Genomic DNA, 17,699 nt, shown 5'->3' with positions numbered 1-17,699 from the left:
AATGGTAGTAGTAGTAGTATTAGTGTTAGTAGGCAAACACTCACATGGAGGTCAGAAGAAGTGATACAAGGTCTCTCTCAAGAGCTTTGGAATCAATTGTGAGGCACAGGAGACACAGGCACAGGACCACCCAGCATGATCTGCCTTCATCAGACACTGTGCTCTATAAGCAAAGCAGAATTGCAGTAGCTTAAAAGAAGCATGGGCACAGCAAATTTAGAGACATTTCCACTCCAAGTGTTCACACAGACTATTTTTGCCCAATCTGTGGTACTTTTCTGAACTCATCTGCCACAGACACAATGTACCTTGACCCTAATATAGAGCTGTCATTTTGGTCCTCTTCAAGAACAAAGGACAAAACCGTAGGAGGAGGAGGAGAAGGAGAAGTAATGTAGTAGTAGTAGTAGTAGTAGTAGTAGTGGTGGTGGTGGTGGTGGTGGTAGTGGTAGTAGTAGCAATAGTAGTAGTAGCAGTAGTGATGGTAGTAGTGACAGCATTTATATAGTGCTTTGTTTGCAAAATACTTTACAAATGGTATCTCACTTAATTCTTATAACATCTTTGAGAGGTAGATGTTATTATCTATCTGCATTTTGCAGATGGGTAAATAGAGGCAAGCAAAGGTTAAGTAACTTGCTTAGAATTACATACCTAGAAAGTGTCTGAGGATGGATTTGAACTCAGGTCTTCCTGACACTTAGTTGTCACCCTAAGTCTACTAAAACTCCCAGATCTTTCTCAAATGAACTGCTGCCTAGCCATACCTCCCCTTTTTACACTTAGGAACTTGACTTTGGAACCTGTGTCATACTTTACATTTATCTGTATTAGTTGTCATATTATTGAGGTCAATTCAGTGTTCTATTTTATTGATATATTTTTAAATCCTGTCTGCCATTTGCTATTTATGACCCTTTACCTTCTGGTCCCATCTTATCTCTCCAGCCTGATCGCACATTTCTTCCTTACTCCACTCAAACTAAAATACTCACCAGTCCTGTCCGATTCCTTCCTACCTTCAGGACTTTGTTCCCCTTTCAGTGGGTTTCTCTACTATCTTTATGTCTTGAAGTCCTACCCATTGCAGAAGGCACAGTTTAGATACAAGGCCTTCCCTTCTCATTCCCAGCAGCACTCCAGCATTTATCACACTCTGTTTTACATCATTATTATTTATGTATCTGTATCATTTCATCAACAGGATAGTAAACCCCTGCATGTCAGGAATTTAGTCTTTTGTTTCATAACATATACTGTGGTAATCTGTACACAGTGGGTGTTCAATAAACATCTATTGAATTAATGAATAAGAACATACTGTGGCTTATAAATGTGTAGAGAACTCTGATAATTGCTTCTCTACTAGAGAATATTAACTGAGAATCACAAATGGTATTTTGGATGCAGTAAGTCATTAGCCATGAACATTGTTGGTTGTAGAGTACAATGTTGATCCAAACACATGTGTGTTGGTTTGGGTGCATGTCTATCATCCATCAAAAGTATTTATTTGGTGCATACTATGTGCCAGGCACTGTGCTATGCACTGAAGAAAATACAAAAATAAAAATAGAATAGAACCACAACAGATAAAGAGCTCATCTATTTTGTCCAGCCATAATTAATGCTCCTCTTCTATTTTGGGTAATCAATCAATCAATAATCGGTCAATAAATTTATTAAGCTTCTACTATATGCCAGGCACTGTGCTAAGGTATCTAAATACTTCCTTCTTTCAAAGCTCAGTTCAAAGATCACATCCACTATGATTTTACCATCTCTCTTTGATGTCCTCCTTCCCTGTGTCCTACTCCTATATTACCCAATAAAGCACCTAATTTGGTTCTCCCTTCACAACAGAGAAGTCTGAATGATTATGATATTAAAGGATAAAATAAGTTGATATTGTATATTACAATACATATATTTTATGCATTTCAGAGTTTCGAAACTTCTGTGTTGTCTGCATGTCATCTGTGGGTTCCCCAAAACTCCCCCAAAATTCCCATTTGATTTCTTATGTTGACCCACAATAGACCAAAACCGTGATGGGGAAAATTGTTATATGGAAGAGATCATTGTAGTCTTAAACATTAAAATACTATACATTAGTTATCGTTACTGTCTTGTACCATTTGGTTCTGCCTTATCTTATGCGTCTTATTGCATTATCTTATTGGGTCTTATCCCCCAACTGGAGGGTAAGTGCCTTGAGGACAGCAGACTTGTTTTATACTTTAAAGCTTCTAACAAAGGACCAACCGTGTACTAGGTATTCTGAAGCAGTGATATCAAGCTCAAAGAGAAACTGAGCAAGGGGAGGGGAGAAAGGGGAAGGGAGGTAGCATGAGGATCTCTAAGGGCTGCATATTGATTTTTTAAAAAGCATATTAACATTAATTTTGTTTTATGGTATTTTTTTAAAATTTTACTAAGTATTTCCCAATTCTGTTTTAATCCATTTAGGCCTCACACACACTTTTGGAGTCTTGCAGACCATGTCTTTGACACCTCTGTTCTAAGGAGTAAAAGATTTTTTCATCCACTTTTAGATGGAACACCAGTGGTCTTTAAGCCAAATAATCCTTTGTTTATTACCTTCTAGCCCTTTCTGAAGCATTATTGATCTCCTTTAGTATTAAGGATTCAAAGAAGGAGCATGGGGGATATCTCAGGTATAAATAACCCTTGGCTCTCTTGACTTTGTATCCTCTTCAGGTGCTTCTTCAGGAGCTATAGACCTCTTGCCTTCTCCCAGTGCAGCCACCAACTGGACAGCTGGACTTCTGGTGGACAATAATGACATGATCTTCAAATTTGATGGCAAGCAGGGTGCAAAGATTCCAGATGGGATTGTCCCCAAGAACTTAACAGACCAATTCACAATCACCATGTGGATGAAGCATGGCCCGAGCCCTGGAGTAAGAGCAGAAAAAGAAACTATTCTCTGCAATTCAGATAAAACTGGTGAGTCTCTTTGTTTTTTCTTGACCTCCCTCAAGGGTTTTGTTCTAGAAGTTCTGAGGTGAGCATGAACAGTCCCCAGTTCAAGTGATTATTGGAAGGAACAGTAGGAACAACAGAGAGAAAGATGGCAGGGATATGCTCTTCAATATGCTTACATGACTTACTTCACTCTGCTTAGCTCTCATGCCCATGGGTACAGTTACATCAAAGAAGATGCCTGCTGACCCATAGAGTTGGAGCCCATTATCTCAGTCTCATCAGCATTGACTTCTCTATAGGGATACTATCTGTAATTTGTAGTCTCATGGAGTTAGCCAGAACACTAAAAAGTTGTGATCAACCCATAGTCGATGTATGTTAGTTAGAGTTAGGAGCTGAACCTATCTGAGATAACAAAATAATAATATATGAGCCAGCACTATGCAACATAAAAGCTATAGGCTGTAGTTTCTAGTCATGCAATACAAAGTCCTATAGGATGTTATTTAAAGTTGTCATCCTACATTTATTTTTCTGATCTAACATCTAATTTAATACTGCAGGACACCTCCTTCTCCCCCGACTCCTACACCCCATGAGGTCAGTAGAGTAGTTACTATCATTCCCATCTTGCTTATGAGGTCATCGAGACAAAAATAGAAAAAGATAAGTGACACACCCAATATAATTAATTACTGACAGAGCCAGAACTCGAAAGCTCCAAGCGCTATTCTCTAGAGAATCAAACCATTAAAAATGGTATGGAACAATTTTCTTAATTTTTAGGGATTGATATAGATAGAGAAAACTCTTTAAAGTTAACTCAGGGCTGACACCAACATTTATTTTCCTCTTTTGACCTTTGAAAGGTCTTTAAACACTTATTTTTTAAAAAATATCCTTGTATCTAGTCCCTAAGTTGAGACAGAATTCCTCCTTTTTGAACGATGAATTTTTAAGATTGATAAAGAGAATCCAGGTAATTGTCCTGATCAGAATTAATACCTGACATCAGCTGCCAACGTGTGTTTAGGTAGAGCAGAGATTGCTATGTTCCATCCAAAAACTCTTTAGCTGTAAATTACCCCTTAGATCCAAGGTCTCTCTAACCCTTGAAACGTGACCATTCCTTCCTTTAGCTCTCTCCCTACAATTCCAAAGGTAAAGACTTTTTAAACAGCATCAGAAATATTATGTGATAATAACTAGTATCATTTAGTGTCTAAACTCTCTCTATAGGGATACTATCTGTAATTTATAGTCTCATGGAGTTAGCCAGAACACTAAAAAGTTATGATCAACCCATGGTCGATGTATGTTAGAGTTAGGAGTTGAACCCAGGTCTTTTACCTCACAGACTGCCCCACTATCCATTGTCCCATCCTGTCTCTGGACTGGCATTCATAAAGGTTTTAAAGTTGGTACTTTCTATACCAAAGAGTGCTTACCATGAATTATTTCAATTAAGCCTCACAACAGCCCTTTAATGCAGGGAATACAATCTTAATACACGATGAACCCAATGTTCAGAGATGTTAAATTACTTGGCAATTTAATAGTTAGGAAACAGGCAAGTGGCTCAGTGGATAGAGCCCTAGGCCTGGAGGCAGGATGACCTGAGTTCAAGTGTGGCCTCAGACACTTACTAACTGTGCAACCATGGACAAGTCATTTAATTTCTGTCTGCTTTAAGCCACTGGAGAAGGAAATGGCAAACCAGTTCCAGTATCTCTGCCAAAAAACCTCATGGATAGTATGTTAAACAGGGTCATGGAGAGCTGCATACGACTGAATAATTGAATAACAATGAATTTAATGGTAACGACCAGAAGCAGGATTTGAATAACTTTCTTGCTGCCTCCAAGCCCAGCACTCACAGTGTGGTACAAGGAGAATGCTCCATTTAGGCTGTGACCACTTGAGCATACTGAACTGGAGCTTTAGCAATTATCAACAGTGTCTCTTGACCAACAGTCAAAATCTAACAGGCTGAAAAGTCCGTGTCCTTGTGCTTGACGTAGATCCTCAGATAAAAGATAGCCCTGAAAAGATATAGAGATGAAGATATTCTGACTCAGTCATCAGGTACCTATCACTGTGCTAGAAGCTATTGACCATAAAAAAAAGGTTAAGTCAAGGTCTCTGCTTTTAAATAGCTTATGATTTTATTCACTAGATAAAATGAACATAGCATGAGGCAGTTAGAAAATAAGGGCTAACTTTAAATGCAGTAGGAGTTCAGCAGAAGAAGGGACCAGAGTGAGCTAAAGTGATTAGGTGAAGATTAAAAAATGTAAGTTAAGGATGGAATGGCGGATAGGATTTTGATAGTGGTTGTGGGGGAGAAGGGGATGGGAAGGGCATTCCTAACAGAAGAATGGCATTAAAAAAAGGTTTAAAAGATGAGAATGAATAAATGAGTATAGCCTGTGCAAGAACAGTAATTAAACTGGAAGGTTAGGTGTGGGGGATCAGTAGGAAGGTGGAATGGAGCCAGGTTATAGCAAGGCCAGAATGATAGGCAGAATTTTATTAATTAAAAGGACCATGATGAGTAGTGAGGATGACAATATGAGATTCAGGATTCCCATTCTGGAAAACTACAAATGGTGGAATTTTTCAAGTAAAGCCAATTTGGCTGGATTACTGTGGACAGAGCCACAGCAAACAATGAGAAGGTATGTAGGTTTCGCACTGTTGTCCTTAAAAGTGTCTATACTGGAATTCAAAGAGGGCTAGTCAAATGATACATGAAAATGATCAAAAGAAGAATTATTACAGAAGATGGTTCATTCATTCAGCCCTTGTTAGGAAGCTGAAGAGGGCTGATCTCTGAGTAATTCCTCCTGATTTAGAAACACCCAGAGTTATGTTAGAAAATGTATTATGTAAATTATGCCCAACATAGTAAAAGATCACATGAGCCTTGAATGTCCTGGAATGTACATTAGAGAAAACATGGGGCAGAAAAATGTAAAATCTGTTTCTTTAGTTAGCTGAATTGTGTTCAGCATCCAATTAGAAGCTTCTTCTTCGATGGACCTAAAGATACTAGCTTCTGTCTTTCCTTCCTGTTTTTTATTTTTCCTCCCAGAAATGAACCGACATCACTATGCCCTCTATGTGCATAACTGCCGCCTTGTTTTCCTTTTGCGGAAGGACTTTGACCAAGCAGATACCTTTCGACCAGCAGAATTCCACTGGAAGCTGGATCAGGTATTTACTACTCTCCACTTTGTTGATCTCCTGACTCTGCTAGAGTTCTAAGATTGGTCTAGTTTGCACCAGTGACCGTTAAAAGCAGGATCCCAGGTTTCGGGCTTTTTGCTAAGGTTTTAGAAAAAGGTTTAAAATGTCAGATGTCTCTTGTAGCAGCAGAAATTATTGCTGGGGATAGAAAATAGCAGCTTAAAGTACATACTTTATAAAAGTCACATTGTCAAAACTAGACATGGCATGAAATTTATTAGGCTCACACATTGGTAGCCTCTATGTGCAGAGAACATTTTGGTGAAAATGGTTTAACTGCATTAGTTTAATTTTTTTTTTTTAATTAACAAAAATCCACCTTCAGTTCCTCTCATCTCCTACCACCCCATGGAAAAGAAAAACCGAACTTTTGTAACAAATGTGTAGTAAATTAAAACAAATCCCTGTATTAGCCAAAACATGTGTCTCAGTCTGTACCCTGAGTCCATCATCTGTCTGGAAGTGGACAGCATTCTTCATCATGAGTGTACTAGAATAGTGGTCAGTGTTGACCATACTTCTTAAGTCTTTCAGAATCGTTTGTCTCTACAAGTTTGTTGTAATTTTGTTTCCCTGCTCACTTTTTTCAGCATCAGTTTATACAAACCTTCCTAGGTTTCTTTGCAACTTGTCATCATTTCTTACAGTACAAGAGTATTCCATCATATTCACATACTGTAATTTAACCATTCTCCAATTGATTGACAGCCCCCTTGGTTTCTAGTTCTTTGCAACCACAAAAAGTGCTGCTATAAATGTTTTTTACACATGGGTCCTTTTCTACTTTCTTCAGTCTCTTTGGGACACAGATAGACCTGGTAGTGTCTATCTTTGACTGGATCAAAGAATATATACAATTTAATAACTTTGGAGGCAGAGTTATAAATTGCTTTTAACTGTATTATATAGTTATACATAGTTATTAAGATGGATATTGTTATGGGGTTTCTCCAGCTCATCCCATCTTGGTAGCATCAAGGTTCATTGTTACCTCATAGCAATATTGCCAGCCTCTCTATTCTCTAAAATATCATGGTTGGTATCAAACACATTGCTATTTGAACAGAAAAAAAGCTCTAGAAGAATTTTTCTACCTAGCTCACTAGTAGAGGAATGGTCCCCAAATGGGTTGAGGGGTAGCTTTCCAATGTTGAAGGAAATGGGACCCGCATGATTCAATGCTACAAACTCAAGTCACACAGTCTGAGGAGTCTTTAGGATCAGAATCTCCTCACTCTAAACCCACAGAAGTAGCCATGGGAAAGATGGACACATGGGGATGGTGCTGGGGCTAAGGTACAACCCCAGGCTCTAGCAGGAGGACTGGTTCCTGGAAGCATATGACTTAGTTTGACTAGAAATAGCAGGTATGGTTTGAGTCATTCCTGGGGCATTTGCGTTTGACCTTCACGTCCTCTCTTCCCTTTCTGGTAAGCAGTGCGTCAGAAGCAGCCTGCTCTGGCTCTCTAGTCTAGGTCTCCCCTCTTCCAAGGGTGAACCAAGAAGGGATTCTAAGAGCAATCCCCTCTGACCTCTCTGGTCAGAGTCGAATAAAAGGCTGCTCTTCTGGTGAGCAGGAACCTATTTCTTACTCTCTCTCCTTCCTCTTTCTCTCCTCTTTCCATTGTTTCCATTCTCCTCTTCTAGCGCTAAGATTTGGGAAGTCCTTGTGTTTTTGAATTCCAGTAGGCTCCATTGGGCTCAGGATAAATATTAATAAATTATATATCTTCCCCTTCATATGTATAATGGGTTTCATATTTCTTACCTTCTCAATGGTAGGCAAGTAGCTGGAAGCAGGAAAAGAATTCAGAACTAAAAACAAAATTTTTTTTAATTGAAATAATAAATTTTTTAAAAATAATAAAATATATAATAAAATAAAATAATATAAAAAATTCTATGTTTTCTACACTTAGCATTACTGCTAAAGATTCTATTTTCGTTTTATAGAAATCATTTTTAATCGACTGACCTGTATATTTCTGAAATAGGAATTCTTCTAGAGTTTATATACACATGATCCTCAATACCGCTTTCTCTAGATCAATATAGGGTCATAATTTCATAAGGCAAAGCCACATGAGGGTGCTGTGACCAGTGCTTAAGAGATCCCAAGTATCTTATGACCCCAAAAGATTTGGGGGTACAGCAGACACTGTACGGAGGGGAAGTTGGGCATTCCCGCTTCTTCTAGCAGGTTACATAAGCAACCAAATGACAGTGTACAGTGTGAGTGCATTTTTACATCCTAGCCATTTCTTTCCTTTGAACTTAGCTGTCATTCCTCATATGATGGTACAGTGTTAGTTTTGGTGACAGGAGGCTCAGAGCAATAACTTCAGGTCTTTGATGAAAACATTAACATGGAGGAGAAAGAGTGTTCCTTTCTGAAAAAGAAAATCTCTTACTCATTTCTGTTTCCTGATTTTTTAACACAAGGACCATTGCATTAGAGTTTTCAAAGACAACTGAAGTGGCTTGTTGGAATCAGAAGCTTTGAAATGTATGTTTCTGGCTGCTTCACACTCTCCAGGTTGTAGCTATATATCGCCCTGCTCCCCAGGTGACTGAGTTACTGGTGGAAGGATCTGACGTGAAGCTATTATCACAGCTACAACTGATTTTTATTGGGGGCGGGGTAGGGAACAGGACTATTCTTTTCTACAGCTTTGAATATCAAAAAGGCATTTTAAGAATTCCAGAAAAAAAGGGAGGTACAGAGCGGCACAAAGAGTTGGACCTGAAGTTAAGAAGACCCGAGTTCAAATGCAGCTTCAGACCCACAGTTGTGTGACCCTGGACAAGTCACTTAACTTGGCTGCTTGCGTTTCCTCCCTTGTAAAATGTAAATAACCATAGGACATACCTCATAGGGTTGTTTTGAAGAACAAATAACATACTGTTTGTAGGGTTTAGCATAACGCCTAGAATAATAGGCACTTAATAAATGCTTGTTTCTTTCCTTCCAAAGAGAATATGATTGTGAAAAATCCCCGTCTTAGATACAAGGAGTCACTCTAAAATTTGCAGCATTATTTCAGATCACTCATACACGAATTTACCCAAATCTCAGCCCTGTCACCCAATGAGAGTTCTCAGGACATTAGGAAGTCAGTGAAGTCATTTTTAGGAAACCCCTCACTTCCTGTTATTATCCCCTTCTGTGTCTCCCCTGTTCCCTCTCACCTCCTTCCAGTCTCCTGTATCTTCATGATGGCCTGTGAATGACCACAACATCTTTACCACATTGCCCTCTTTTAAGATCTGCTCCCCCTCTATTTCCTCCCTTCTATCCTCTAGTGCCTTATGTTCCAAAAATAAAGCCCCCATTTCCTCTGAACTGGGGTTTTAGCTAAAGGTTAAGAAAAAAGCATATCAGTAAAATGTAAATGACAGCAAGGCTCCCTACTATTTCTAGGAGTATTTGCATTTTAAAAGAAAAACTACTCCCTTAACCTCAGTATCTCTTTAATTAATGGGGAAACTTGAGTAAAGAATTGTATTGCCTAGGGAAGATCTGAGGATCTGGCCTTCATCTAAAAGTGTTGTTATTGGTCAGTCATATCCAACTCTTCCTTTGTGACTTCATTTGGGGTTTTCTTGGCAATGATGATGGAGAGTTTTGTAATTTCCTTCTCTAGCTCATTTTACAAATTAGGAAACTGAGACAAACAGGGTTTAGTGACTTGCCCAGGGTCACACAGTTAATTACTCAGGACAGATTTGAATTCAGGTCTTCCTGACTCCAGGCCCAGCACTCTATCCACGTCACCATCTACCAGCCCTGCATGTACAGATAGTATTGGCCATTCTGTGGTCCTATGACTTTATGGAAGGTTCTATTTACATTGATAATTGTAGGTGACCATGGGCTAGTGATACCCGTTCTCTTGGTCATTTACATAGAATTGCAATAGAGGGCAGTCTTTGAATCCTTAATTCCTAGCATAGCACCTTGCACATGAGTGCTTGATGTTTGTCAAGTTATCTTTAAATGTTTAATTATTGCTTATATGTTTTCATAATAACCACATCCCTACTCCTAATGTACACTATGGAGCAGTGTATATTATGTGTGGGAAGGTGAGGAGGGGAGAGTAGGGAGAAAGGCAGGAATTGGAGGGTGATCGTCTTGACTTCAAAGTCAAATTTCTATTACATCATACTGTTACTTAACTTCAGTGTTCCCCCAGGAAATGCTCTAAGCCTGTACATTTTAGAATCAGTTACTCTCTTAACGGCCTTGGTAGACCTGGACACCAATGGAAAAAAAATGCTGGCTTCTGAATTGTCCAAGAACTGTACTACATAGAGTTTTAGTCTGTTATGTACAAGGCACAAGGGCCAAAATGCCAATGCCTAGTCCTCTCCAAGTCATTAGAAAGCTTTTAAAATTAGGAATAGGGACAAATGTGCCAAAAGCACCTCAGTTGACTTGTTAGAGATAGCAAATGTTTAACTGAGGGGAGAATGGAATCAAAGAATTGATCAGATGACACCTTATCAGTTGAGTTTCCCCCAGCACACTTGATGAAATTAAGGATTTAAGGGACAGGAAACAAAGCCAAAAGATATTAATAATAATAATTAATCTTAAGGAAAGTGTAATGAAAAGTTTAGACTTCTTTGTTCCGTTGGGAGGTAAGAGGGAGCTCCTCTATTATTGGAAGAATCTGGTGAAATAAGTGTCTAGCCATTGGTTGGTTAAAGGATTGACCATAACTTTGGTTGACTCTAAAAAACTCTAAAAAACAAACAGAGAGACCCTCTAAGGAATCAAGAGGGGAGTCATCCTTGGATGTCAAGAAAAAAAGATAGCTATGGAAGAAAAATCTACCTCTTGAGAGAAAATTTTTCTTTGCCTACTCTTTTACTTCATCCAGAGTCTGGTGTGTCTATGGCCAGGGGTGTGTGTGGCAGGATGGGGTGGGAGTAGGGGAGGTTGGCTCTTTTTACTATTGTTTCTGTTCTGTCATTTAAGTAAATGCCTTTGCTTTGAGCTGAATCAAGAGGCTGACTATTGTGAAGATATTCATTAGTGGGGGTTTGCAAGATAAATTTTTAGGTATGTAGACCCACGCAATACATTGATTGGGTGTAGCCTTTTTTCCAAAAGATCGAATCTTTTGTCCAGAGGGACTACTAAATATGTATTCCCAAATGTCAGTTTCCCCTCTATCACAAATATATATACACACACACACATATATATATATATATATATGCTCGTATATTAATAGATGGGTGTATATACATGTGAGTGTATACACACATATGGATGTCTATGAAAGAAATAGGGGAATTAAAACTTGATAGTGAAAATTTTTTGAGATTTTTATTATACAGCTTGAAGCACCTAGACATGCCCTGGAATGTTTACAAATATCTTACATATACATATACATTATTTTACATATAACTATATGAAGTAATTGGATTTGGAATTAAAATTAGGTAAGAAAAGAAAGTCAGTTTTTGAGGGGGAATTCAGAAGGAACATCCAACCCTTAAATCAGTTCATGTTTTTGAATTGTGCGGAAAGATGATCTGAGTGTTTGTAAATGAGGCTTCTTTGATGATCTTTGCTGTTCTATTCAAAATAATCATGTTCAATGATGGCTTTTTTTGTTTTGTATCATTATCACTTCCTTTGGCTGCTTTTTTTATATATGTGTATGTGTATATATGTGAGATATAGATAGACAGACCGACAGATAGATAACTATACATACACTTATTTGCATTTTTGGAAATCAGGAGTTGTTGATGAGGCAAAAAAGGTTTTATTTTCATCATGACACTATCATGTTGAGTCATTTTTCTCCATGATATGCAAAACAATTTCAAAACAAAAATTTCCTCAAAAGCAACCAGAACATCAGACCTGCTCCCACAACACTTTGTACCTCATTTGTACCCATCATATTCTATTTTGTGGAATTTTTTTAACCTGTCTTGCCTCTCCTGTTAGTTGATAGACTCCTTGAGGTCAGGAAGCATGTTTCATTTTGATTTGTATTTTCTTTAATATTTAGCACAGTGCTTTATGCCTAGTAAATCTTTGTTTCATTGAAGTGACTATGGACAAGGTTTTGTCTCTGACAAGAACACTAAAGGATATGGGAGAGTATAGTTATGGTTTCCTATAATATTTCTCTACAGTGATGAATGTTGACCAAACCATGTCTCTGTCATGATGGAGACATGAATTTCTCTAACTTGTATCTGTGAATTCCTAAGATAGAGAACTATTTTCCCTTCCACTCTTCCTATGTAATTGTAACTGTATCAGTAGTTTTTCGAAATAATTTAAATTCATGAACAATATTAGAAGAGTATAGTTAGACTTCCTGATGGGTAGTAAGCTCTCCATCACTGGACACTGTCAAGGAGAAACTATTGAAGTAGTAAGGTAGATTCCTTTTCTTCAAATTGGACTACATATTGTCCTTTCAGGGTCTCCGATTCAGTGAATATCTGACAATTGCTCAGTCAAATGTTTTCTGTTTGTTCTGAACACTCAGAAGAGAAAATTAGAGATGATGCTACTTTAAACACTACAAAAAAGATGTTGAAATAACAACATATTAGCCTGATAATTCCTTTTATGAAGTCAGCTCTAAATTGTTATCTCTTCTCATGTTCAGAAACTTAGTAGAGATCTGTTCTATTTTGATATTTATAAATTAGTCTGAATATCACATTGTAAGTTTTACAGTAAATTTTTACCAAGGTCAATAAAATGACCTGAGCAGATGCCATAATAACCACTATTTCCGATCTGTCATGTACAAATTTGTCCAAATACAGATGAGTAAATAATATGGATGGCTCTCAAGACACACACAATCCAGCAGAATTATTCGGGTGCTGTTTCCACGAACTAATGAGCTACTTTAGTTGGAGAGAAAGATAAAGCCTACATCCACATATGAAGCAGACAGCAACATAATAGACCCATCTATACTAGACAGCTTCTTCTTCTATACCTAGTAACCATGTGCAATGTCAAGAACCAAGAGGACTTGATGGTTTCCTTGGCTGCACTTTTCTGCATGTGAGGTACATCCTGAGTGTGTAAAAATAGGAGGCTCATCAAGGGGCCCACAGAAAGCTTCTTGCATGTCGGCCTTTTGTGTTATTCCCTCTGATAATGGCAAAAGTAGGCAAGCCATCAGGTAACCTAAGCATCTCTATCTCTTGTCTCATTCATGGACAGGATTTACCTTCAGGCATATGAAACATTTTTCCTACAGTCATTACTTGTAGATCTTGAGCTGCTCATAGCCAACAGCCTCAGCTCTATGACCAGAACTGACCAACCCTTCTTACTAGTTCTGCTCACTAGCTTGCACCCCTACACCCTAGATTACTTAAGGATTGTGTCTGTGGACCTCTTTGTCTCTCCCTCCCTTACTTGATCTCCCTGGATTTGATCTCTGCCTTGCTTAGTCTGTGATGACTCCCCAAACCATTCTAGTTTGCTAGACTTCCTGGGCCTCCCTTGGTAGCCAATCTTGCCCCATTACCACCCCCCACCATGATATGATACAAATGTCCTATTTTTATAAATGATTTAATGTTTCTCTTCTACCTCTTTGGCATGCTGTTACTACCACCATCTTTTGTTTAATCAATTAACAAGCTACTATCTGTCAAGTTCTAGGGATACAAAAAGAAGCAAAAGACAGTCCCTGACCTCAGTGAGATTACAGGCTAATGGGGGGAGAAGGGGACAACATGCAAATAAATGTATACCAAGAAAGCAAGATGCAGGATGAATAGGAAATTATTAAAAGAGGTAAAGCACTGGAATTTAGAAAGGTTAGAAAAGACTTCCTATAGAAGGTGGAATTTTAATAGAGATGTAAAGGAAACCAGGAAGATAAAAGAGAAGAAGGGAGGGTTTAATGCATGAGAAACAGAGAGAGAAAATGCCCAGTGCTGTAAAAAAGGAATGTCTTATTTAAGGGACAGCCAGGAGGCCAATGTTACTGGATCAAAGAGTACATGTTATAGAGAAAAGAGTAAGAAAGCTGAAAAAAGGGGGCTAGGTTATAAAGTCTTTGAGTGTCAGACAAAGCATGTTGTATCTGCTCCTGAAGTCAATCAGAAGCCACTGGAGTTTATTGAGTGGGGGAAGGTTGGGTGGGAAGGGATGTGACATGATCACATCTTTTTTTTTCAGAAACACTTCTTTAGTGGCTGAATGGAAAATGGAGTGGGGAGAGACTTGAGGCATATGCACCAGCAATCAATTGTAGTGATCAAGATATGAAGTGATGAGGGCCTCTACTAGAGAGTCAAAGGAGACACTTCGTAAAATTAAAATCAACAGACCTTGGCAAAAGATTGCATATGGGGGTTGGGAGGGGTAAGAGATAGTGAGGAATCCAGGATGACTCCTTGTGAGCTCGAGGGACTGGGAGGATGACATTGTCCTTTATTGTAACAGGGATGGAGAAAGGTTTGGAAGAAAGATAATGAATTCTATTTTGGACCTTTTGAGTTTAAGACTGGACATCCAGTTTGAGATGTCTGAAAGACAATTGGAGAAGAGACATTGAAACAGAAAGGTAGATTTCAAATCATTGGCATAGAGATGGTGATTAATTCCATGGGAACTGAGGAGATCACCCAGTGTATTTTAGAGAGAGAAGAAAAGAGGATCAGGACAGAACCCTGAGGGACACCTATGGTTAGAGGGCATGGTAAAAGATCCAGTAAAAAAAAAAAAAGAGAAGGAACAGACAGATAGGTAGGAGGAAAACCAGGAGAGAGTGTGTCCTGAGAAGCTAGAGAGAAGAGCATATCAAGGAGGAGAGAGTGATCAATAGTGTCAAAGGTTATAAAGAGGTCCAGGAGAATGAGGACTGAGGAAAAAGCCACTGGATTTGGCAACTAAGAGATCTTTCATAACTTTGGAGAGAGCAGCTTCAATGGAATGATAAGGTCAGAAGTCGAATTGTAAAATGTTAGGAAGAGAGTATGAGGAGAGAAAATGGAGGTACCTATTGTAGATGGTCTTTTCAAGTTTAGCTACAAAGGGCAGAAAAGATATGAAATGCTAGTAGAGTCAGAAGGATAAAGTGAAGTTTTTTTCAGGCTGGAGAAAAGAAAGGCATATTTGTAGACAATAGGAAATGAGCCAGAAGATAAGATTTCAGTAAGAGCTAGTAGATGGAAAAAGTGGGAGAGGAATAGATTTAAGATGAAGGAAAGTTTATTGCTTATGGAACAAGCATTCTAGAGGGCATAATAGAAGGGCAGAATGGAGTGAGGATGAAACTTTGATGTGGGAGGGTTGAGAGAGATGGGAATAAGAATTAGGTGGTAAGGGATGGGGAAGGGGATTTGAATGATGATCTACAGTTCAGGGTCATTGGGATGTAAAGGGTTTGACCAGATATGAGGATGTTGGCAGGGAATCAAAGACTGGATGTCAAAGAGTTTAGAGATTAAGCTGGCAACAGAAAGTAGAAGATATCTTGAGCTCATACAAATGGAAGTGATTTCTTCGGGGTAGATACCCAGCCTGACCCCAAGCAGCCTTCCTTGGGGGATACACTGCCCTTAGCAGGAGATGGAAGACTGAGGGCACTAGCACTCCAGAGATCTGAGGTCTTCTCACCTGGAGTGGCTGGCCATGAGATAGCAGCAGCAAGTGGTGGACTCCCTTTTTATATTTGCTAAGATACAACTCTATGCCTACGTATCCCACTAGTACATGATGTTACTGTGAAAGTTAATGAGTTAATGAAAGTATGCTTACTTGGAATTCATTAGGTTCAGATCAAATAAGAATTATCTAGTCAAGTCAACAAGTCTTTGCAAAGTACTTACTGTGTTCCAAGCACAAAGTCACAGAAGGGTTGTACAATCTGCCTTGGTAGAGCTAATAATGATAAAGTTACTAACATGTATAGAGCACTTTACCATTTGCAAAACACTTTACATTATCTCATGTGATCCTCACAGCAGCTGTGGGAGGTAGGCACTATTGTTATCCTCACTTTACAGATGAGGAAACTAAGGCCAGAGAGGTTAAATGACTTACTCAAGGTTACACAATTCGTAAGTGTTTGAGGTTAGATTTGAACTCATGTCTTCCTGATTCCAAGTCTAGCATTCCATCCACTACATCACAGCTCTAAACTGAGAAAAATAATAGCTTTAACCTATTTTGTTAAATAAAAGTTTAGAGAATGGAAATGATCCAGAAGCAAGTGGTACTCAGGGATTAGCAATGAAATTATAAATTGTTCTTTCCTTGTAATTTAAGCCAGGAACATCCTAAGAGATTCATTTATATCAGTATTTTGGCTATAAGTATTAACCATTTGATTTTCTTTTCTTTTCCTTTTTTTTTTAAATAAGAAATAAATGAATAAATGATCAGCCACAATTATACCCTGAATTGTGCCTCTGGAGAGAGATCATATATTTTTACTTCCTTAAAAAACTCTCATTAAGAAGATGTTGGAGAGGGAGACATAAATGTAATAGGTTAGGTAGCAGGGCAATTATACCTCATTGCCACTACGATCAATTGTTCTATCAATGAATATTTATTGCATCTACTCTGTGCCAGCCCTGTGATAGGGAGCACAGGGGACTACAAATATGTATGTGATCCAGCCTTTAAAGACTTCCAAATCAAAGGAGATGAGACACATAAAAAGAGCAGTAACAGTCCACACTAATATATTAAGTGTCAGACATGGCCTGAGCCCAACACTATATAAGGTCAGAGAAGAGAAAGAATACCATGGACTCAGATAGTTAAGAAAGGCTTCACAGAGGTAGATAGATTTTATGACTCCTACTCATATAATGAAAGAAAGGTATTTCTAAATCAGTAGAAAATTTTTCAGTCAAACTTGTAATCTGCAAGGTCATAGAGATATAAAGGTCATATCTCTACAGGGACACTATTCTTAGAATGGGTTATTCTGAAATTATCAGAGCTGAGTGCCAGGTGATGACTTGATTGATGCAGGGAAGGGGTGTGAAGAAGGAAATAAACATTTATTAAGTTCCTACTATGTGCTAGGCACTGTGCAAAGTGTTTACAAATATTATCTCATTTCACTTTTGTTGGATCAAATGAGATAATACCTGACACAGTGGTAGAACACCCAGCCTGGAATCAAAAAGACTTCAGTTCAAATCCTGTCTCAAATACTTAGTCGTTATTTGACCCTAGGCAAGGCATCTAACTTGTTTGTCTCAGTTTCCTCAACTGTAAAATGGGGATAACAACAGCATCTACTCTGCAATGCTATTGTGATGATCAAATCAAATGAGGTAGTATTTGTAAGGTGCTCAGCATGAGGAGAGCTGGAAAAGGCGTGGTGAGACCCCCACAAAGACTGGAGTACCAGAGGCAGGTCACCTGGAATGAATTGGCAGACTCAAGCATTACTGAGGTCAAGGTAAAGATTCATTACACTTTTCAGTGTGCAAGAGTTTGTTTTTTTTAATTAATTTATTTTTTT

General features: G+C 38.4%; 1 protein-coding gene across 1 annotated transcript in view; it reads left to right on the top strand.

Annotated features, from left to right (window-relative positions):
• Positions 1-17,699, top strand: part of CLSTN2 (calsyntenin 2) — a 962,254-nt gene that overhangs the window by 818,218 nt on the left and 126,337 nt on the right. The window contains exons 7-8 of the mRNA XM_072613511.1: positions 2,722-2,970; positions 6,044-6,165. Of these exons, the coding sequence (XP_072469612.1) occupies positions 2,722-2,970; positions 6,044-6,165 (371 nt within the window). The remainder of the gene's footprint in view (positions 1-2,721; positions 2,971-6,043; positions 6,166-17,699) is intronic.

The sequence above is a fragment of the Notamacropus eugenii genome, chromosome 5 (genome assembly GCF_028372415.1).
Source record: "Notamacropus eugenii isolate mMacEug1 chromosome 5, mMacEug1.pri_v2, whole genome shotgun sequence".
NCBI lineage: Eukaryota > Metazoa > Chordata > Mammalia > Diprotodontia > Macropodidae > Notamacropus > Notamacropus eugenii.
The sequence above is the reverse complement of the archived record's forward strand: the minus strand, read 5'-3'. Positions and strand labels throughout refer to the sequence as shown.